The 23,269-nt window shown below is 41.7% G+C and overlaps 1 protein-coding gene across 4 annotated transcripts in view; it reads right to left on the bottom strand.

The window, feature by feature from the left end:
• NR3C2 (nuclear receptor subfamily 3 group C member 2) overlaps positions 1-23,269 on the bottom strand; it is a 272,459-nt gene that overhangs the window by 57,100 nt on the left and 192,090 nt on the right. For all 4 annotated transcript variants that reach the window (XM_075613836.1, XM_075613827.1, XM_075613808.1 and 1 more), the window contains one exon: positions 2,847-2,963. In XM_075613836.1, the coding sequence (XP_075469951.1) occupies positions 2,847-2,963 (117 nt within the window). The remainder of the gene's footprint in view (positions 1-2,846; positions 2,964-23,269) is intronic.

Below are 23,269 nucleotides of genomic sequence, written 5' to 3'. Positions count from 1 at the left end.
GCTCCGGAGAACCCCTGCTTCAAACCTAGTACAGAAAGGCAGAAACTATGCAACTGTTCTGTAACCTTCACTGCTGCCTATGGAGGTCATTCACAAAGCAGCTGCATCTATAACAGATATTCATTAACAGTTTTGGCTTGTCGGTATAATATAGCCCATATTTTGTTTATCAGTCAATTATTTAAAACAAGACTGACAATACTTACAGGAAAATATACAAACATGATATACAAACATGAACGCAAGACTTTGTGCAGCTGTAGGATTCTTGCACTGAAATCTATAATTAGATCACCATACAATTATACAGGAGCTTTCAAGGCCACATATGTCTCTTCTTCAGACTAGGAAATCAGTATCTCATAGCAACAGACATTTTTTTTACAATTATAAGCACTATGTGAGTCACCAGTTACTGTACCCTTCAAGGGGGAAAAAAAAGATCCTTAAATATGACACTATTATATGAACTACAGAGAAAGCTACTGTACTTTTACCATCTTTGTGTGTCTGCAGAATAATAAAGCCATCGGGCAAGAAAGCCAATTTCTCTCTTCTCAAAAGTCCACAAAAACCACACAGCTCCACCCACACTTGTAAACTAAGTTCAGATTCACTCAATCCTGCATCAGGAAAAAAATACCACAATTCACACACACACAGTACCTGTTGCACATTTGGTGTAGAATATACATCATATTTCCCCAGTGGTCGGGTTTAATTACTGCGCATGTCACTAAACAGAAGCTTGTTTTGAGATCTCAAAACCTGCAATTTTAGTTTTAATGATTACCCCTGTATCGGGAAGGCAAGAAAAATATTGAGTCAACGCACGGTTTAACTAAATTCACTCAAATGTAACAGATCGGAAAATATATATTGTGCTAGATAGAGCAGGGGGGCTCAACTCCAGTCCCCAAGCCCTTCCCAACAAGTGAGGTTTTCCGGAAATCCCAGCTTTAGCACAGGTGGCTCAATCAGTGGCTCAGTCAAAGGGGCCTATGCAGAAAGCAGCGCTAGAATAAATTGGAGAGTTTAAAAAAAAGTAGCAGTAATGGAGAGTTTTTTTCTCCATATGCAGAAAGGGCATAAAACTGCCTTTCTGCATATGGAGAGTTTCAACCAGCGCTATGAGCGCTGTTGAAACTAGTGGGAAAGAAATCGATTTTTTTTTTCCCTCTCCACCGGCCGCAGAGCGCCAGCTGCTTGGTGGAGAGGGAAAATGTTGAAAATCGCGCCATTTTTTTGGCGCGAACAGCCACTAGATGGCGTTTGCGGCTCTCTGCATACGGCAGAAAAAAACACTGGAGAGATTTCTGTTCTCTCCAGCCGCGCGGCGAATTTCAAGAAAAAAAAAAATGACGCTTTTTTTGAAACTTGCATTTTTCTGCTGCTTTTAGCTCGATTTTTGCCGGAAAATGGCGAGATTGCTATTAGCGCTGCTCTCTGCATGAGGCCCAAAGACTGTTCTGAAGCAGGGACTGATTGAGCCACCTGTTCTGAAGCAGGGACTGATTGAGCCACCTGTTCTGAAGCAGGGACTGATTGAGCCACCTGTGCTTAAGCTTGGATATCCTGAAAACCTGACCTGTTTGGGGACTGAAGTTGAGCACCCCTGTGCTAGACAATAGGGATCTGCTTCAGTAGTTATATTGAAGTTACCAGTGTTGAATGGCAATTTTATTTGTCAACTATTTCCCTAAAGCCATATGACCAGAGGTAAAGCAGAGATACGGGCTAGTTACTGCAGCGGAGATAGTTTCAACAACTGAAAAGGAGCATGCAAATGAGTGTACAGCGATACATTACTTATTCACAGGCTTTCATACCAGTCTACCACCACCACGTGTAGCCACGTTTTATTTTATTCAGTACATTTTGATGGCTTTCAACTTGTTTCTTTTTAACTGTTCGGGAATTGTCCCATGGCAAATGTGTGGCCATTAGGACGTTTGCAAAACATCCTCCTGCTTCTGCCGCCCCCTGTCCATGTCCTCACCACTGAGCACAACGCGATAATACGTTTAAAAGAAAGATTAGACGTACACAAGGACGGTAAATCCATAAACAGGTATTAGCAAGAGGGGTGAAAATCCAACCTTCCTGATTTGAATGTGCAAGTATGTGCACCTCACCTTGCACTAGCAATCTGAAAGTGGGGAGCTAGGGTTCACTGTGGCTAGCTAGGGTTCACTGTGGCTAGCTAGGGTTCACTGTGGCTAGCCAGGGTTCACTGTGGCTATCCAGGGTTCACTGTGGCTATCCAGGGTTCACTGTGGCTATCCAGGGTTCACTGTGGCTATCCAGGGTTCACTGTGGCTATCCAGGGTTCACTGTGGCCATCTAGTCCCATAGCTTTCTGCCTCAAACTGCCCATGCTGCCAAAGGATGCTGGTCTTGACCATTTTGTCGCACAAATTATTTGCAACACCAATAACAACAGCCCGTTGTTTACTCAATTTGTGTAACCTGTTGGGTCATGATACCACTACAATCGTACAAAAAAAGTTCAAGGAGAGAACAATCTAGGATACGAGATGAAGGCAGAAAAGTGCGCAGGAGAAGGGGTGGAGCTTGGGCCACGACAAAGAGGGACTAAAAGCATGCACTTGTATGGGGGTCGGCAACTCCAGTTCTCAAGGGCCACCTACAGGCCAGGAATTAGGGATATCCCTGCTTCAGCACAGGTGGCTCAATCAGAATGAGTGAGTGAGTAATCTGTTCTGATGCAGCGATATCCATAATACCTGGCCTGTTGTTGGCGCTTGAGAACTGGAGTTGGCCACTCCTGCAATCATAGATAGCATAGTTCACCATGTGTTGAAAGACTGTGCTGATTACTGTACCTCCTAAATTCATTCCAGCTTGGAGACACTTCTGCAATCTGCATGCAGGACAGTTCTTCCTCCGAATCTTGTCGATGATGCAGTCATTCCTTCCTGCACAGAGATAACTGTGCTGCCCTGGAGACAGAAAAGGAAATTATTTGCTATTTTAATAGTTTACAATCATTTTAAAAAGCACTAACTTTTCTTCATAATTCATTGCCGCTGGATGAATAATACATGTAAAATGACGCGACACTGAAAACGGATGAGACGCAGGTTGGCTGGGAACATTAGACTATCAATGTGCATTTTATAATGTTGCACAAACAACCTGTACAGCAAATAAGACAGTAGTGAATATCACAGTTCACAATGAAAACAATCAATAGATTGCATACAACTGCATAACATTTGATATACAGACAACCTTTATTGGAACTACTAACTTTTGCAAATGCAATAATATGCTACCATATCCAACCTTACACTTTTTAGGCAATTTAATGAGTAGAAACATTTCCATTTAATAAAACTCTGTTACTGACATCTGTTATGGAAAAGTCCCAATTATTTGTTTTACTCAACCAAGGCAAAAATAAACCAGCCACATAATAAGTGTATACAGTATGACTATCATGCAGAAATGATAATGTGACATTCACACCAGCTAATCCATTAATATTGAGGTCAGTGTTGGTGTGGTGAGAGGATCCACAATGCTTTTTGTTGTTGGGAGCAAGTACATACATCTATTTTCTGTACTTTTGCCCACAACCAAAATCAGGGGAGGCAGACCTTGCAAGCATGTGTATTAGGGGCGACTTTACTTTCATATCGGCTTTAACCCTTGAAAAAATCACTTCAGGCTCAATTAGCAGCAAAGATGAAAGAGAATGAGCGTTGGAGTGCTGGGATAGTGTTCAGACAACATTACACTGTATGTTCAGTCACCCATGACATAATTCAGTATGTTTATTCTAAGGAATGGAAGAAGTGATTACCTTTAACATTGTATTCCTCTTTAAATATCATGTCAGAATGCCCTGCATACAGAATAATGTTGGTTTATAGAATTAGTCATTGTCATTAGCGTGCCATGTTGATGCTCAGCGCTAAATGAGTAACTTTCAGGTGCATGTCAACTGTGTAGTCCTACCAGGTTTCCTTAACGAGGCTGTCTGTGACAACAAGGCACAGAGTTTTACCTCTGTGATCACAAAGGCAAGATATTTCCCTTCCTGGAAGTATATTCTAATATACTGTTCTATTCTAATTGTAAAAAAAAATGCCTCTTTTCCATGCATGTCTGATGCAATGTGGCATAAGGATGCCTGTTTCTCCCTTCAGCTTTATTTTAGATTTTATTCACTTTACATTTCACGACATAGGCCCCCGTTCTTCTATGCAGACTGGGCATGTTGAAACTGGAGTGAACGAGTTGCTTATCAATTCTGTTTAATAAGTAACCAATTAAAAAAAGGTTACTAAGCTACACGGAGGGTGGGTGGATTGCCCACACAATGGAATTGGCACAGTGCATTCAGGGGCACGGCCCAGATCTGTTTCCCGGTTGTTCCAACCAGTGGAGAAACCGTAAAACGAAATTATGTAACAAACATGTGATGTGGCCTAAAATAGTGACTTGCAAGCACAGGCTGCTGTTGCTGGGCAGTTGTTAACTACTCTGTGAAAATCCTTTAGACCTTAACAAGAAAATGTTCACAAAGAATGTTAGAGCTCAATGCTTTCCCTTTTTGCTTTAAAAGACCCATAAATCACTTTCATAATTCATAGTAAACATGATTCCCAAAGACTATTTCATTGTGTATTAACACTGTTGCCGGCTTTACTCTTGCAATAACAATATTGGCTTTTATTGTTGTAAATGGGAAGGTTGTGTCTTTGTGCTGCACGAACACTTACATTTAAATGTGAATAGCAGCAATGTGTATATAGATGTAGCAGACCTCAGTGCCTGCAGTAGCACGCGAACGCGGCACTTTAGGTTTAAGCTGCGGGGGGTTCCATTCAAAAACATGGACCTATGTCACGGGAGACCAGGCATTTACACCTCAATACCGGGATCGTATCACTGAGCAAAACCAAATGATAAAACAAATTGTCATTTATTCCATTAAAACAGATGTACACACTGTGGATTACAAACTAGAAGAGAAAAAAAAACCCTTACGGGGGGTCTGAGGGAAAAACTAGACTTTCCTAGCTTCTACAGTCCATAAAACAAAGTTTGTAGTTGACCGGGACTTAGCCCGAGATGTCTAGGAACTCAAATCGGCATGAAGTTCCTGACGTCAACGCTGTATCCACTCCGGAGACACCAAAATCCTTTGACCGGGAGATAGCACCAAACGTCCAGGTACTCTTTTCGGCTTGTAGTTCCAGCCGCGACGGCTACATTCTCTTCTCAGAACTTGGCCCCGAAAAGCGGGACTTAGAAAATGTCTTGCCTTGACATTTCTGAAGCCGGCTCGCATCTATTTCTCCAAGAGCCTCTTTTGGTTATTTTGAATTTGCCGCTATAGTCTTGGCGCTCAAAGTCTTAAGAGGATCTCAACACCGGATTGGCTGCAGGGTTTCTTATAGTATATTGGAGTTCATTCACAAAATACTACAGCCAATCCCAGCGTGGGAACCTTACAACCAGCCAATCGGATGCCTACCAGTCTTCTGAAGCTGGGCAAGTGGATCTTCTGAATGAAACAAGGGCATGCGCGAGTTTGCCACCCTTGGCACTTGTCAGGCAGAAGACACCCGCTGGGCTAGGTGCCTCCAAGTCTGGGAAGGCGAATACTTGCCGGAACGGCTTGTATTGATCACAGGACGTGGGTACTTCACCTGGCCATCATGCCCAAATGTTCTTCACACCTCTGCCAGCATCTGTGGCTTTCAAGTCCGGACCCTGAGTAGACACAGTGGCACCACAGCCTGATAGCCCCCTGGCTCACTCAGAATACTGGCTTTAAAAGTCCCAGCTTATCTTACAGTGCATAAGCATAATACATTTTAAACATCCCCGTTAAATAAAATATACTTTTACACTTTTATCCTGTCTAAGTCTTTTGGCTATGAGTGGTAGAATGGAACACTATACTTTTATTCCCACTAGCCGTATCCCTCACACACTGCAAACCTGACTTAGACTTTATAGCCTCCAGGGCTATTACCCCTTTATGAAACACAAAATATTTTTCGTTATTTGTCTTCTAAGTCCCAAAGTAAAATGAAAAGACGCTAAGGTTCATTCCCAGAGCTGTAGCTTATTCCCTTAAGAAAAAAAAAAACAAACTCAATTAGAACTAAAAACGCTTATGTGCGTTCTCAGAGCTGTATCTCCTTCCTTTAGTGAAAATAGGATTTAGGTTTTATAAAAACTCTCGCCACCTCATATATGGTTGAAGTAACCCGCAGAACCTCTATACTGGTTCGGGGGAACCGGCGCATATACTGGGGGACCCTCACAAACTTAGGGACCCCTGACTGTACCCGGTATACACATATACCTATGCCCCCCTTCACCTTTCTGGTCTGTGCTGAAGCAGGGAAACCTGGCGGTGAGTCACGTAACTGTTTTCAAGGGAGGATTTTGACCGGGGTGATGTGTCTATATGTCCCCAGGAATCTGACCTGATTCCCAGATACATTTTTGGGGTGGCCAGCAACTCTGGACCCCGGCTACCTAGACACCATCTGACAACACTTTTGCCGCAAAACCCCCTTGAAACTCCTGCCAAATAAGATTTCTCTTTTTTGATAAATACGGCGATAGTCTCTAAACTCCGAGACTGCTTTTCCATGCGGCCTTACACGGAAACCCAACTGAAGTGAAGGGGGCTTCCATGTCAAACCCCACAAATCGGCAATCTCATGTACCCCATGTACGCCTTAAATGGATGATGCATTGATTGCCATCTCCCTGAAGATTTCTGAAGATTTCCTTTACTTCTTTATAAGAAATAAAAATACCCTGTGGGTGCATTTCCATGTCTAAGACAGTTCTGCAACTGCGTCTTTCCCTCATTATCGCAACAGTGCTTCCGCTGCAGCCAGGGATTCTGGGTAATGACAAGCAAATGAGTGAGTCCCTCTTTACTACTTTATAATCATTCAGATGTAGTAGTCCTACGTTATTAGTCCCTGTGGCGCATTGCAGCGGGGCATACACAACGCACCAGTGTGGGAAGCGGTTCTTGTTTTGACTCGACCATGTGCGAGAAAGGGGCAGGCCTACAACTCACTATTACACCCGCAAGAGCGCACCAGTGGGTGCAAAAGTGTAAACAGATGCAACTAAATGTTCATAAAGGAATTCATTGGAGTAAAAAGAAAATCTTCTCGATTCCACAAATCCAGGAAAATAAATAAAAAAGCTCGCTTGTAATATAGCCTCAAATAATGACTGCTGCACTCATCAACTCTACCAAGTTTGACAGCTAATTTGACTGTAACCCCCACTGTTCTCACCACACACTAATTGGGACATGGTCGAGGTATTTTTTTTTTATTACTGCTGCTAATTCTCACTGGAATATAAGTGTAAGTTACATCTGTATAAATTAATCACACTACATTGCTCTCTGTACATTGGTGCATTCTTTATTTCATCTGTCCCTAATTTTAACTCTTGACTGAAGAGTTTTCCTTATTACAATTGTGCTCACCGATTGTAAAAGTGTGTGCGGGTCAGTCTTTAAAAATTAGCATTTCGTATCAACCGGGCCACATGTATGCAGAGTATTTATACTAGGGTTGCCAAACGTCCCGTGTATGGGATTGTCCCTCCTTTCATTCAACCTGTGTCATGGAAAGATCTGTGGGGATCCATTAAATGTTCCGTATTTTTGCGCCTAGGTGTGAAATGCCTGAACTTAAAATTACTGTAATAATCACAGAGGGGGGTATGTCTGTGACAACTGTGTGATCCCCACATACCCCTCCCCAAACCTGTCTAGACCCTGCTCTTGGCCTCCCTGACCACGACCCTCCCTATAACAACCACCCTCTTCTTGCTGTCCTGGGACGCCCGTCTCCTGTGCCGCCTCCTATCCGCCATCCACAACTTCTTTAAGCAAGTAAGTCACTGGATGTTGTACCTGGTAGACTATATATCTGGCACGTGACGTCATAATGAGTTGCAGACATCATGTATAGCTGTACCTTTGTACACATAAATATACCAAAGATACCTCTATATGTATATACATATATACATATATACATATATATACATATATATATATATATATATATATATATATATATATATATATACACATACAGAGAGAGAGAGAGAGAGAGAGAGATGTAGAGGTATCTGTACCATGTTAGCCGAGCTTAATAATCAAAAACGAATAGACGATACCGTTCTGTGGCTAATGAAATGCTTTTATTTGTGCGAGCTTTCGATCTCTTCTTCCGGCTGTGTTACAATGAATGAAGCCTAAAAAGGGTTTTTATTTTGAAACAGTGCATACTGGAATGTGATCTGTGATCAATCATATAAAATGGAAATAGCCGTGTTAGTCCAGTTGCAATAGTGCAGAATAAATGAGTACTTCAGTATTAGGTGATAAATTGTAACTCCAAATAAAAAAGGTACAGTACTGTTTGTCATAGGACAAGCTTTCGAGAGTTCTCCTCTCTTCCTCAGGTCGGCAATACCCTAACCTGCTGACCTAAGCAAGAGAGGAGAACCCTCGAAAGCTTGTCCTATGGCATAAATTGTTAGACCAAATAAAAAAGGTAATCACCCAATAATACATATATATATATATATATATACACACACATGATAAGAATCTATGGGTCAAACATACTAAAACCCTACTAACGCTGTTCCTTTTGATCCCATTAGATAGCACGCTAAGCTTAAATTTGGGGGCTCTAGGATTAAGCGTGTGGATTTGTATAGCCGGACAAACAAACAAACTTTCTGAATTATAGTACATAATAATAAAAAGTTAGGACACTGCCTGGTCATCTCATGCCGTGACACCCACCCCTATACGCGTTACTCTTTCTGCCACAGCTACTTGTTAGTTCAGTGCGAGTCTTTCCCCGTCCTGCCAAGCGCAGAGAGGATAACAAGCAAAGAATGGCGGTCACGCGGGGGATACCATGCAGCTCCAAGCATGTGCAAATCATTCATCACTCCGTTATGATGTTACACTTTCATACTGGATTTCGGCGTCCCGGATTATAAAAATGTAAATGTGGCTGCCGTAATTTACAATGTTGTAGAATATGGCGCATTGCTCTAGCGATACGATACGTGTTGCTGCGCTATAATTGGGCGCAAGAAACACTACCTGTGCCACCTTTAAGATTGCGGAGGAAACCGACCAAGAAAATCAACAAAAGTAATGCAAACCGCACACTTCTTAATACAGTACATATACCTGCACCATCGTGCAATTATAAGTCTACATATCCCTCATATCGCCGCAGACATGAGAGAAAATGCCAGGCAGGCATATTACAACAGAAAAGCACTTGGAAATAATTTTAGGCAATGACACAGACCCCCGGCCATTTCTTCTGTTCTTGTTCAACCATAGGTACAGATTGACGTACTTTGCCAATGTATTTTTCCAATTGATGGACAAACCAGGCAACTGCCTCCTTTACTTTGATTAATTATGAATAACTGACCCGGGACAAATCTCTGAATTATATTTCACCTTACAGATTACAATAGGGTGGGAGTGTGTGTGTTATTTTGAACTTAAACCTGCCATGGCTGGCAGATATTTGGAGAAATACACAAAACTTCACACATTGTTGGAACTTCCAAACCTGTGAGGAATTGCAAAGTTTAGGGTCAGGTGCTGAATGCAAACATTTTATTTTCGGTGAAACCTGCCTTCTCTAATGTTATTTTATAACGTAGCTTTTGGATGTATAAACATGAACAGAGATGTCACCAAGCACTGCTAAATGGCATATGATTGAGTAGTCTGTGTGTGGGTGTAAATCTTGTTTTGTTTTTTTTTTTAAAGTATTTTCCCTTCTTAGAAGCAGATTGTCTTCAAAAAGACTGGGCTGGGGAGCCTGTCACATACTGTACACCAGGAAATAACTGTATATCGGCCCACACAATGTGCACTCGTTTCAGGTTGTGTTTTCCTACTGCTTTAGTGGATAGGCCAAGCTCAAGCACTGCCCTTTCTGGTGATGATTTAGTGGCAAGGGCCCTTGTAAACTCATACCAGAACAGAGGAGACGGGGGGCATGTACCGGACACGGCGGCGGCAGAGATCCTGGCTGGCAGAACCCAGAAGTAAGGCCCGCCCCTAAATGAGGCACGATGTATCTGCCTAGCCTGCTAAGTGTAGCAGGTGAAACATCCCCTCCCTCCCCACAGGGTCTCAGCCCTCCCACTCCTCCCTCCCCCACCCCAGGCTCAATAACCTGGGGTCCAGGAGCAGACCGGGACCCCGGGACTGCTGCAGGGGGCATGCAAAGAACCTCTTTGTTATTATAGCTGTACAAAGGACCTCTACAACTCCACAGTCTTTAAAAGTGGCCTTTGCTATCTCACATATGTAAAACAGTCCTACAGTATATGTTTCCTATGTAAAAAAATTACTTACGTGATTTGTTTTTGGTGACAACAAAACAATATATGTGTTGTGCATTACAAACAGTTTATCCTGTGTGACATCTGAGATGTAATCTTAATGTTTTGTTGCTTTCAAGCAAGGATTCTCTTCTCAACCAACACTCCAAACACTACATCAAAATTAGGGGTAGTAATAGAAGTAATATTAAATATGCTTGAAGAATTGTATCATTTTTACTATGCTATTAAAAGTAGAATCACTCCCAAAATGTTTCCAGGAAGCCAGAGTAAAGTCCTCTAAAAATATTCAGCACCCTGTATTTATAAAAACATTCTGCCTATAAAACTCGTAAAAAAAGATTACAGTATGAGGTAAATAGCAGCCGTTATAATCTATCCATAAACATTTAAATACTACAAGTAGATCGCTCTGCAGTGACACATCATAAACATTTTGAAGTTGTTGTAGAGAACGTTAAAGATTTATAGGAAAGTGACATTAACAAGAAAAAAATGTTTTCATATATAGGAGTATCAGGGATTTCACTTTTAAACACACATTAAAAATCCAACAAATAGCTGTAGCACAATATAGCAGGCTAATTCACTCCCAGCTCAGCGCCTGTAAACAGGACTTCATTCTGCAAACTGGAAATATTTGGATGAACAAGCAAGTTGGGTGGCGAGATCAGTTTCAACATTGCACGTTTCCTGTGTCACTTCTTTTGCTGCTTTTTGTAAACAAAAAAAAAAAGGCAAATTAAATACTCAAGAGGTTTGCAGCTTCAGACTTGCAGAGCATTTCATTTGTATTATTCCAATTGTAGCGAGCTGCTGGGAAGGAATTCCCACCGACAATGAATACACAGGCTAATGGCTGCTGGAGCAAAGCGGACGCTGGAGGTAATGTTGTGTCCGACTGCAAAGATCATGTGATCGGTTCAGCTCCTGAAATCCGGTTCAAGTAATATATAAATATATATGTTTTTTTTTTTTTTTTTAATTAAACAGCACAGATTTCTGGAGTAGCCCTATGAGTGACGGAGGGACCACCCTACCACTGACCCTCCGCCACTCACGTGATCGCTCGGTCACAGATGACAGAACGGAAGAGGCGTTGTGCTCCTCTTCTGCTCCTCTTCCCGTTAGCGCGCGCGCAGAACATAATCTCCTCTGCGAAAACGAGGAAAGTAGTTTTTGACTTCGCTACTACGTCACGGGGCCCCTGGCGTGCCAGACCTTTGGGCACCCAAAGGGTTACCATCTTTCCCCCCCCCCCCCCCTTAGGGTTATTGCATTTACCTGGGTGTGGTCTGGCAGCTTCTTTAACTACACGATGTAACTTATAATTGATGTAATATTCTACTAATCAATAATGTCAGGCATTGTTCTCGTTTCATATGTTGATCATCTGAAAATGCTTTCTGAGAAACTCCTTTGTCTTGTTCTTGGTCTTTGTTCTTTTGAGTTCCAACATCTGAAATATGTAATATGTTACAGATTCTAGGAACATTAAACAAAGAGCAACAAAGGTTGCCAGCCTCATCCTATAAATAAAAAATACCCTCAGGAGGACATGTACATTTCATGTTGGTTCCTGTTAAAGTTCATGAAGTGTATCAACTGTAGATTTCTAGATTCTGGGTGTGAAAAGGCATTGTCCATGTTAACCGGGGCAGACAAACTGCACCTAATTTATCAGAAGAAGAAAAAATACCATTGCTTTCAATGGAATTCCAATTTTTCCCCAGTACCGCAGCAGGAACACATTGATAAATAGACTGTGTTCAACATCTACATACAATCTCATATTCTCAGAAAAATAAAACTCAAGCAGCCAATATTTACAAACTTCTGCACAAACTTGATGAAATTGGTAACACTTTATCAATGCAAAATGTCACATTTTAAGAGAAAACCACCAAAATCTTGTGAATTAATTTGAAGACATTCGCAGTTATACTGCAGGACCATCTCTTCCAATCCAACATGTTAAAAATGGGTTGCAGTTGATGGAGGAAGAGTCACGGCACATATAGGTTTTTTTTTTATTTAGAAATCACGTCTTTATCTCTCTCTTCTCTAACTTACTGCAACCAATTAACAATAAAGTAATATAATCAATGCTGTTCCATATTTTCAAGAGGGACATAAAGTAATGGATACTCAAATGGAGCAAGCATTACAAACACCTGCTTTCCCATTATAAAGACATTAAAGACCAGACATGGAGAGACTGCGTTTTTGTGAAGTACCATGTGACTTAAATATCTTCTCAAACAGTCCTTCAACACATGAGATACCTTTGCACAAACGTGAACACACCTGACATACCTGGGATATATCCTCATGTAAATCATTTGAATATACTTTGCCTATCCAAATTAGCATATTTCCCAGGTATCTCAGGTGTTCAGTTTTTTTTTCCTGCATGAGTATCTCTCCCCCTGTTTAACCCTTTGGGTGCCGGAGGGGCCACAGCTCCTCCTTAGCACGGCGAGATCGCGGCATCACTGACTTTGGAAAAGCCAGAGAAGTGAAGGAGCCGATCTCCCCTGGAAAACGAGCGGCAAAAGGCCATGACTGAGCCACTACTCATGGTGCCCCTGGACTGCCAAATCTCATGACATAGTGACTACGGCTTGGGGCACCCATAGGGTTAAATGAGTGGATCTGGACCTTAAAGAGTTGATTTGACACTACATCTTATATCAATGTATGAATGTCTTGTTTTTACTGGGGTCAGAGACTGCTGGGATTGTGTGTTTATTCATTTTAATTTTCAACTGGTATCAGTTGGTTAGCGGTTAGTGGCCCCTCCTGTCAGGGTTTAAGCTCACCTCACCTCACTTTGTAAAGTAGCGGATTGTTTCATGTTCCTGTGTGGACAGACCCACTGAGGCCCTTCTCCCTCCACTGCAGAGGTCACTGAGAATTTTCACAGGTAGTGTTAGGACCTGCATACTGGTCATGCCGTGACGTGGCTGCGAGCTTATAACGCTTTGACCAAAGGGTTTAACTAAATGACCCTTACTCATGAGAATACTAACACTGAAGTATTTAACTATGTATTTTGTCACACTGGATGTAGCATTGGGTATTTTTGTCTTGAGTTTACTTCACACTGATAGAATAGGCGCTTTGTGGAGTGCTGCAAGAGGAGTTCATGTGATAAAATCTATCTGTTTTCTTGCCTAATCGTCACCTTTTGCCTGTCTTTTTCCTGTGTCTAAATCTACCAGATCAGATAAAGTAATGTTAATCTGCGGTAAAAGTAGCACCTTTCTCTCACCTTGTGTATGCAAGTGTGGCAAAAATGGTCTTTTTGCATCAATGGAAAAGCATCAGGAAACCAACTGTAATATATATATATATATATATATATATATATATATATATATATATATATATATATATATATATAATGTTCGCTATTACTAACAAAGGCTTATAGAGAACCATCAAATGCAATGGATGCTATTGTTTACATTTTGCCTTTTAGGTGAAAGGTCGGAATATCATTGAATGTGCTTTACAAAAGACATACAGGGTATAATAATATATATTTTGACAAGAGGGTCTGGTGTGCGATTATACTTTTCTTCATGCAATTTAGTAATTATCACAAGAGGGAGGATATTTATGCTCTACCCTCTATTCTGCTTTTCAAAGAATCTTTCTTTCCCTTCTTTTATTTATTCTTTGTGTAAAAGGTACTAGAGCACTGAATAGGAGTAAATTAAATTCACAATAGCAGTAATACTTCAAAAAGCTGTCAGTAAACAGTCTACTGACTCTTTTCCTCCGGGACCCCGGATGGTGATAAGGAACCGTTTTTCTTGCTTTTTTTCATTTCAAAACAATCTTTGGTGATACAAATTATCAAGGGAGTTATAAAACACATTCATCCAATAGAAGTGTGCATTAATTTGTTCAGATAAAAGTATTTACTTGACCTGTTATAAGGATATAGCCGATTTATCTTTATGGTAAATGCGTCATCTCAACATGCAGTAAGTATAACATTATGTGACAAAACAACACCCACTGATCTCAAAACCTTATATAGCTCATTATTATACATTATTTAACGCAGCAATCTTCCCGTTCCCCAGATACAAAAACAGTGAAAGTAACAGTATTTTATCTTCTCCCAGGGGAAGAAAATGTCCCCCAAATCTATTAATAATAATAATAATAATAATAATAATAGCATGTTCTTGTATAGCGCTGCTAGTTGTACGCAGTGCTTTACAGAGACATTTTGCAGACAATCTATGTTTTTGGTGCCTGAGGCATAGGGAGATAAAGTGACTTGCCCAAGGTCACAAGGAGCCGACACCGGGAATTGTACCAGGTTCCCCTGCTTCAAACTCTCAGTGCCAGTCAGTGTCTTTACTCACTGAGCCACTCCCTCTCCCTGGCATTGGACAGACATTGGACAGACATCACCAGTATGTGATGAACCAGGGGTATGGGAGGATCTACAGATGCTAAACATATCGCAATTTAGCTCCAAGGGAACACGCTAGTTCAAATCATGTAGAAAGAAAAATCCTGAATTGCTGCTTTGATGGAATATTTGCTACTGGACATGAGTAGAAAGATATCAGGACTGCACACCAGCAGTTAATACCAGGCATCAGCCTTCTAGTTTGTTATTATATCTATGTTTTTCTATTTACTGATGTTGTGTGCCATTTGCTTACTTTGGGTGGATGACAACTGATTGCACAATACTCGGCCAAGAGACCCAAGAAATACCTGGTTCTGCATGTTTCTTGGGCTAGAAAAACAGCAGTAGACAGGAGAGAAAAGAGACATTTAAAGGCACTGTTCAGAGAGAGATTATAATTATTGATGTGCAGAAGAACTCATTCTTATTGAGGATAGAAAGTAGTTCACATGCGGTACCGAATCACCGGACCTTAATAATGACGATTCTGACAGCAACAAATAGCCCATTTGTTTAGAGTTCAATCAATAAATGCTCTATAAGCAATGTAAACTTAACTAGAAGTGCTACCGTATGTGCTTCCATGCACCAATGAGGGCAGGCTACTTCCAGAGGTTAGAAGCAGAGTTGATAGAACTTGGCTGTCGTAACAAGAAAACTTTCTCACTGGAGTTCTCTCTGTCACTGCAGATTTTGGCAATACATTTTCTGGCGACGATGTTAATTATTCAGACATCATAATTAATTGGATGTCAAAATGATTAAGAATTATTTTTCATCGGAAAGGAAAGAGCAGACAAATGCAAAGCCGTGCAAACTGCAACCCTGTGTATCATAAAGAAATGAAATATGATTTAATAGGCTATTAAATTGCTGCTACAGTATAATGCCTCTAACATTGGGAAACACACAAAAAATAATTACACTTGCTTTCTTTTCCCCCCACCTACTTTCCACAGTCACTTTTTGTTGCAAGTAGTCTGTCATAATTCTTACTGTATGTAGAGTTGATTTAGAATTTACATTTCTTAAAATAAATAGATTTCATTTGAATGCAATTTTAGTAACCAAATGCTGGAAGTGGCTGTTCTTAACACTGCCCTTTAACATAAGGGCTAGTATGTGATTTCCGTAGAAAGAAAAAAAACATCTGCTATTTTTGAGGGTTTCTGTGGATTCTGGCATCCTTATGTTCAGAGGTATGATACTTAAGCTCCATGTTCCAGAACCAGCCATGAAAACATTCTAGATTCAAGATGTCCATAGCACCTTTAGGCCGTGATTATACCAGAAATCGCACACGACGGCGCGATGCTGCGCAGCTTCAAAACAAAACAATAAAATGCAATGAAAGCGCACATACCAATCGCAACGGTAGCACCGCGACGTGCTGCAAAGCTTCTGTCTCATGAAGAAATTTGAGATTTTGTTTTCCACAGGCGACGGCCGCATCACGTGATTTGTTTGGCCAATCACAGTGCATCTTAAACAAACCAATCGTACACACACACACACACACACACACACACACACACACACACACACACACACACACACACACACACACACACTGGTGTGAAAAAGAAAGTACACCCTCTTTGAATTCTATGGTTTTACATATCAGGACATAATAACAATCATCTGTTCCTTAGCAGGTCTAAAAATTAGGTAAATACAACCTCAGATGAACAACAACACATGACATATTACACCATGTCATGATTTATTTAACAAAAATATAGCCAAAATGGAGAAGCCATGTGTGAAAAACTAAGTACACCTTATGATTCAATAGCTTGTAAAACCACATTTAGCAGCAATAACTTGAAGTAATCGTTTTCTGTATGACTTTATCAGTCTCTCACATCGTTGTGGAGGAATTTTGGCCCACTCTTCTTTACAAGGTTGCTTCAGTTCATTGAGGTTTGTGGGCATTGATGTGCCTGGTATGATAGATGCAGTGGGTGTCAGGGTACGTGGCATAGAGGGTGCAGGGGGTATTACACCAAACATGGAGTATGCAGGGGGTATGCATGTGCCTGGTATGATGGATGCAGTGGGTGTTAGGGTACCCACCCAGTCAGCCACTCAGTCATACACACACACATATATATTCATCAGAATCAAGATTACCAGCACTGGTAATTACCTGCACACGGTGAAAAAAAGAAATTAATGTATTCATCCATACAATACCAGGTAACCTGAAATCCCAGGTCCCCCCAGCCATGGGCCTGGGATGGGGGGAAGGGGGGTTATGGGCCTGGAAAAGTGGTATAAAGACATTTGGGTGGGGGTATAAGGAGGTATGAGCCTGTGGGGCAGGGAGCATAGTGTGGAGGAGGGGTGGCGGCCAGCAGAGGGAAGGGCCATACCCGCTAGGGTCCCCATCTGGGGAGTAGGGAATAAGGCTCGGGACAGGGGGCCTGTGTGTCTCTGTATATTTATGCTCCTTTACTTTTGCTACCATAACCAACCCTTATTCTTATTCTGAAATGCCCCAATGGGTTTTCTAATTTGGAAATAAACCGATACGATTATTTCGTTTTTTGTTGATGGGCACTAAAAGAGTCAGCAACTTTGGGATTGCTGCTACATTTCAGTTAGCTTTGAGCCTTTGAACAAATGCCTACAAATCTGTACCCATTCTCTACTTCAGGATACTAAGCTTCTCACTGTTAGGACAATTGCACATCTTCAGTTATGAAATATTCACGAATCTATCACAAAAACAATTAGAAAAGGTTATGCATTTCTGCATGTTTTTCCTTTTATTGCAGTCCCAATATATTATCTGTGCCTTAGTGAAAACGCACCCTTAATAGAAGTATATATCCCTCCTTGTGCGTCATCTATATTGTAAACCTGTGTGTGCATGTGCTGAAGTTTTGACCAAAAGCCCTAACGACCCTAAAAATTCTGTGTAAATTTGTAGCTAGGTAGTTCTAACGTCAGTGGCGCAAGGAGGCATCTATCTGTACACCCCTCGCTGTCTTGTTTTCTCAGCTTCTGCCAGCCAGCTGAGGTCACATTCAGGTATTCCAGATGGCAGGATGTAGTTCTCTGCTGGTTTCCAAATCAAATTTGACAGATAAGAGATGATGATTAACGACTGGATTTCATTTGCATGCTACACATTTACAGTCTGTAGGGGGGGAGGGGGGTGGAAGCATCCAAGAAAAGCAGCACACAGAAATGTCATTAAAGAGAAGAAAAAAAAAAAGTGAACTAAATTTGACCTCTCAATTCCCAGTCAGGTCAACGTTGGAACATTTCAGTTTCAGTATCAGGAATACTGTTCACTGTGATAATTTGCTTACAATCAATCTGCAGTAAATTTTATAGCGTGCTGTAGGCACAAACAGGAAGAGTCAATAGCTTTCCCAAGCATTTGTTAAATAACCACTATATATTTAAAAAAATAATAATTTAAAAATAGCATTTTGTGGTCATGCTTTTAAGTTGGCTTGTGTAACTTAAAAATAAAAAAATAAAAAAACACTGTAAATGAGCCTTTTGGAATATGAAGAGTATTGATAAGCATTCATATCTCCTATACCCTAATTAACATTTTCAAAGACCCGAGTCTCCCATCCCTGCCATCTATGAAGACCTTCTGACCATGCTCATTACTCACTAAATTGACATTCAATAGATACATTGCCTTTATTGGAGTGTAATTATTATAGAATGTTATATGGTAGTGAGGAAGAATGCCCTGCGAATTATTTAAAGCTGCAATCACCCCTAGCTAACACCCCCCTCTTATTTTTTTTACAAGATTGGAGCAGGGGAGCCTACAGTGCTCAACCCTGCTATTTTCAGCTACGGGGAGTCCCTGGTTCCCGAGATACTCACCAGTGAAGTTACTGATATTACGTCATACTTTTTAAAGGGGATTTAAATGACTGTCCAATAGGAACACCTAGCTACTGATGTTGCGGCTTCCTATTGGCCCAAGATTTGGCAGCCATTTTGTTTCCCCTGGATGGAGATTTAAACTCAGTAACTTCATCAGTATGCATCTCAGGAACAACATGATCAGATCAGGATAATCCCCAAGTTCCATTGTGTAAAAAAAAAATGGGAAGTGAAAGAAAATAAACTATACCAGTATGTTTTTTTTTTTTACAGAGTCTGAACCAGGGCGTCTCCAGGAGCTGCACCGTGCAATTCCTAGCACGGGTACCCACGGTTCCAGAGATAGTAATCTTTTTTTATGCTCTAGTAACATGTAAGTAAAAGATGACCAGTTGACCACTGGGATCTTCCAATAGGAATCTGCTATGTCATGCTTTGATGACGTTTGCAGCTTCCTAGTGGTCTGTGGTAGTCACATTGATTTCCCCAAATAGACCAGAAACACCATCACCTAAAAATGTCTGGTCCCAATTCTGTATAAAAAAAAAATACAAAAGTTCGAAAAAAACGTGAGTAGTGGGGATTGCTGTTTCAAGATTGTCCTCATCTAGTCAGACCAAAGGTAAGCAAGGTTACTTAATAAATATGGCAGCAGCTGAGGTTTCAGTAAGTTCCAATCCTGCTGAGCCTTAAGTGTGGGACGGTGGCGCACAACCCAGAAGGTCCGCCCAAGCACACTCCCCCAATCATCAACTTCCCAAGCTCCATTCCCTCCTCAACACCTGCACCCATATACCACCCTCCTAGCGCAACAACTTCACCGGCACCCTTCCCTTCAGCGCAACAACTGCAGTCGGGCCTGATTTCACAGTGGCGGTACTGGCCCTAGCAATCCTCTCTGTGGGCCTAATGATAAGTACAGGCTAACTACTTCCCAATGGCAGTCCGACAGGCAGAAATAAGACCCCCGAAGTATTAAACATTAAGGATATATCAAGTAAGAGACTGCAGCTTTAAATAACAATCTATTCCACGCAGGAACCCCGAGTTAACGAATATTTGTCTCTGTACTCCCAGCATTTGTGGGGTAATATTCTATCCACAAAAGGGAAATAATGATTTATAGCAAGCTAACAAGTAAGGGGAATAGTGTTACAGTACAAGTTCTGCTCTCCTTATTCACCGCCTCTCTGGCAATGGTAAAACTGGGACTCCCGTGAGCCAGGGGGCCACCCTCCCTTTGAGTAGCAAAAAATAAAGAATTTGGGGGAATGCCCAAACCTTACAGTACGGTGTATATGTCAGTGTACTTTGCTGTTCTGTACTGCAGTTACTACCACTAGGTCTCATAAAGTACCCTTCCCGCTCTACTCCTTGTCAATCTCATGCCAGCACCAGCAAAAACGGGGAGAACGAGAGCAAATTGTGGTTGGTATAACTGCATTCCATTTGAAGTGAGGCTCAAGTTTGATTTATTGCTCCAAATACAAAAAACAGCCAAATGAAATCTCTACTGCCGTTTCTTTCCCTTTTTTTTTTTGCAGAAAAACCTAGTTTGAATAAACTGCGAACCCACGCACATTTGGGTATATATATATATATTTTTGCTCATTCCTTTCACAATAAATAGAGTAAGCAATCGGACTGAAAAGGTTGACCTTATTTTGTCTGTGTGTGTGTGTTTTTCTTTTTTATAAAGTGAATTATTGATTAAAACATTACAGACTTGGCTGAGCACTGCAGCAATGATTACTGCTGAGAAATGGAACCTTCGACAATTTATTGTGGGATTAATTCTAGCCCTGTGAAATACTTTTTGAAAAGTTTCCTTGTTCAATGGATCACAGCTAAACAATATATATCGTATATATATATATATATTTTTTTACTAAAAGGAATACTAGAACTATATAATATCTACTATATAATACCTACTGTACCACTGTGATTATGCTTCTGATCATGCCACCTTTCATGTGCTTGGATAGGAGAACCCACAACGCTGTTGTAATCGCTGCAAAGGGTACATGACCAGCAGCACAGGAAGGATCCGTTTATTAAATAAAAAATGCTAACACTCGCGGGGTCTTTAAGTGAACAAATATATCAATGTATTCAATAAAAAGATCAATGTTTCAGTCCACTCTTGGTCCTTTGTCAAGATGGTCCAGTCCTAGAGTGGACCAAAACGTTGATCTTTTAATTTAATACATGGATAGATATATTTGTTCACTTAAAAATCCCGTGTGTGCCAGCATTTTTATATTTATTTCATGCTACCTTTGAGACACTTCTTACAATATTCTTATACACTGTACACATATGCCCTTTATTCTATAACCTGCAAAGCTGTTTATTTCCCTGTGCTGAATTAACACTTGGAATCAGCTGCAGCATATTGAAAATGGCCTAGCTCGAGAAGGAATCCCTGACATATTTGGGACTGCTGTTTTCTCTGGTCATTCCCTTTGTTTCCCTGTGTAAAGTAAGCGGCAGGGGATTCATTATTCCTTCAAATTCAGTGTATATTCGGTATATATGTAGCTGCTACTACAGATGTTTATGGCGTTTGCATATCTGTGAGGGTCCAGGAGAGCTGAGTGGTCCGCGTTATAGTGGGGACCAGGACAGGCTTTTGATGACTTCAGACTTTTCCCATGGTGTCAGCGCCTCCAGCTTCAGTGGGCTCCAGGATTCCCAGAGACAGCCCCCCCTAAAGCAGACGTCTTGTCCACCCCTGCCCAATAGACTGTAGACTTGGGCAGAGGTATATAAAAGTAAAGGGGATTTATTGGCACTCACTGCAGATGTTATACAGCGGATGCATATAGTGACAAAGGATCCCAGGCCTCTGGATGGTGCTGGGCTTTCAGGTAGTATTGAGGCCTATAATCTCTTGCCTCCTAACCCCAGAGGGTGGGAGCACAACGCACCTCCTCTCCCTAGGAGTAATGGAAGAGAACTCCAATTTGGCAATTCCTCTCTGAGACTTCAGAAGGGGAGTGCTCAAGGTCTGTAACATGATTGGCTGTACCAGAACCTGAGTCACCACCACTTCTGTCACTCAGATAGTAGCATGAGGGGGTCAATGCCCACAGGATTGCCTGCCACAGCCTGTAGCTACAAAGGACTCACGTGACAGAGGGTAGAGAGGCAGTCTGGGCCAGCCATGCTACATAAATACATACATATACACACCATACAAATTTTAAGTTATGGTGGATGGAAAAGGCGCTATATTATTTTTTTATTAAAAAAAAAAGGTTAAAATCTGCAATGGTTACACTCACAAACCTAGAATAAAAGTGTGGGACCTGAAGGTGGAACTGATCTACTTGTGCTGAAGCTGTGCAAAACAGAGGAACCAGAGTCCCACTAAAGACTACAGCGAAGGGGGAATACCATGCAAGTGCTACAGAGTGCCAGAGGACAAATTTCGAAGTGCACCATCTCCACTTCCTGGTCTGCGGAGGGCATCCTACACCACGGCTGATGCATAAGGGAGACACTGGGGAGCCAACAAGCTGAGACGGAGATTGAGTATTTAACTCATACATGCACTTTATTATCCTATGTTTGTGAGTTTTTAACACTTTTTTTTAATTAAAACTGTTCAAGCAATATTACACTAGGAGAGAGCGCCTTCTCTTTCTTTTTTCCTTTTCATATATACTGTACACACACACACACACACACACACACACACACACACACACACACACACACACACACACACACACACACACGCTATCTAACCTTTTAATACTAGATAACATTACATATTTAATTAATTTTGAACGATCACGAAAAGATTCCTCTGACTGGATGTGTAAACTTAACCATGCTTACTGAAGCTCAGAACAGGGTAGCATACGGCCGCGCTTGTAGGCCTGGCGACGGTGATGGCAAGTCGCGTCAAAACAAGCTTACTTAAACTATAGCCTATAGTAGGCGCGACCGCAACGGCTTGGTCATGATCAATGGAAGTCAATGAAAACTGATTTTTCGGCGACCGCTGCGTGACATCAGCGGGCACATGAGCGGTTCAGCCAATGAGGGTGAACCGCTCACAGCCACGCCCCCACCATGCCCCCCGGTCGCCGTCTCTTGCCTCCTACACAATAGGCAAAAAACGCAACGGATGACGTCGCCAGGACTATAAGCGCGGCCTTAGGCTGCAGCCAGGCCAGGAGGAGGACGCTTGTGCGCGGTGACGTCACGCGCTTTGCTGGGCCCGGGCGATTTATGGCCAGCTAGTGTCGCGCACAGGGGGGGTGGGGAGGGGGCGTGGCCATGACATCACAGAGCTGGTTCGTCCTCATTGGGCGAACTGCTCACGTGACATCTGACGTCACGCTGCGGTCACTGAAAAATCAATTTTCATTGACTTCCAGCGATCGCGACCAAGCCGTCGCATCGCTCCTACTATAGTCGCACGCGGTGGATTCAATACCTTTGTTTTGACGCGACGTTGCATCGCCGGGACTATAAGCGCGTCCTAACGGTTAGAAACATGGATTCGCTCTGAAGAAAAATTTGGTTCAA

Source organism: Ascaphus truei, chromosome 1, assembly GCF_040206685.1.
Source record: "Ascaphus truei isolate aAscTru1 chromosome 1, aAscTru1.hap1, whole genome shotgun sequence".
Classification (NCBI taxonomy): Eukaryota; Metazoa; Chordata; class Amphibia; order Anura; family Ascaphidae; genus Ascaphus; species Ascaphus truei.
This window is presented reverse-complemented; position numbering and strand designations above follow the sequence as displayed.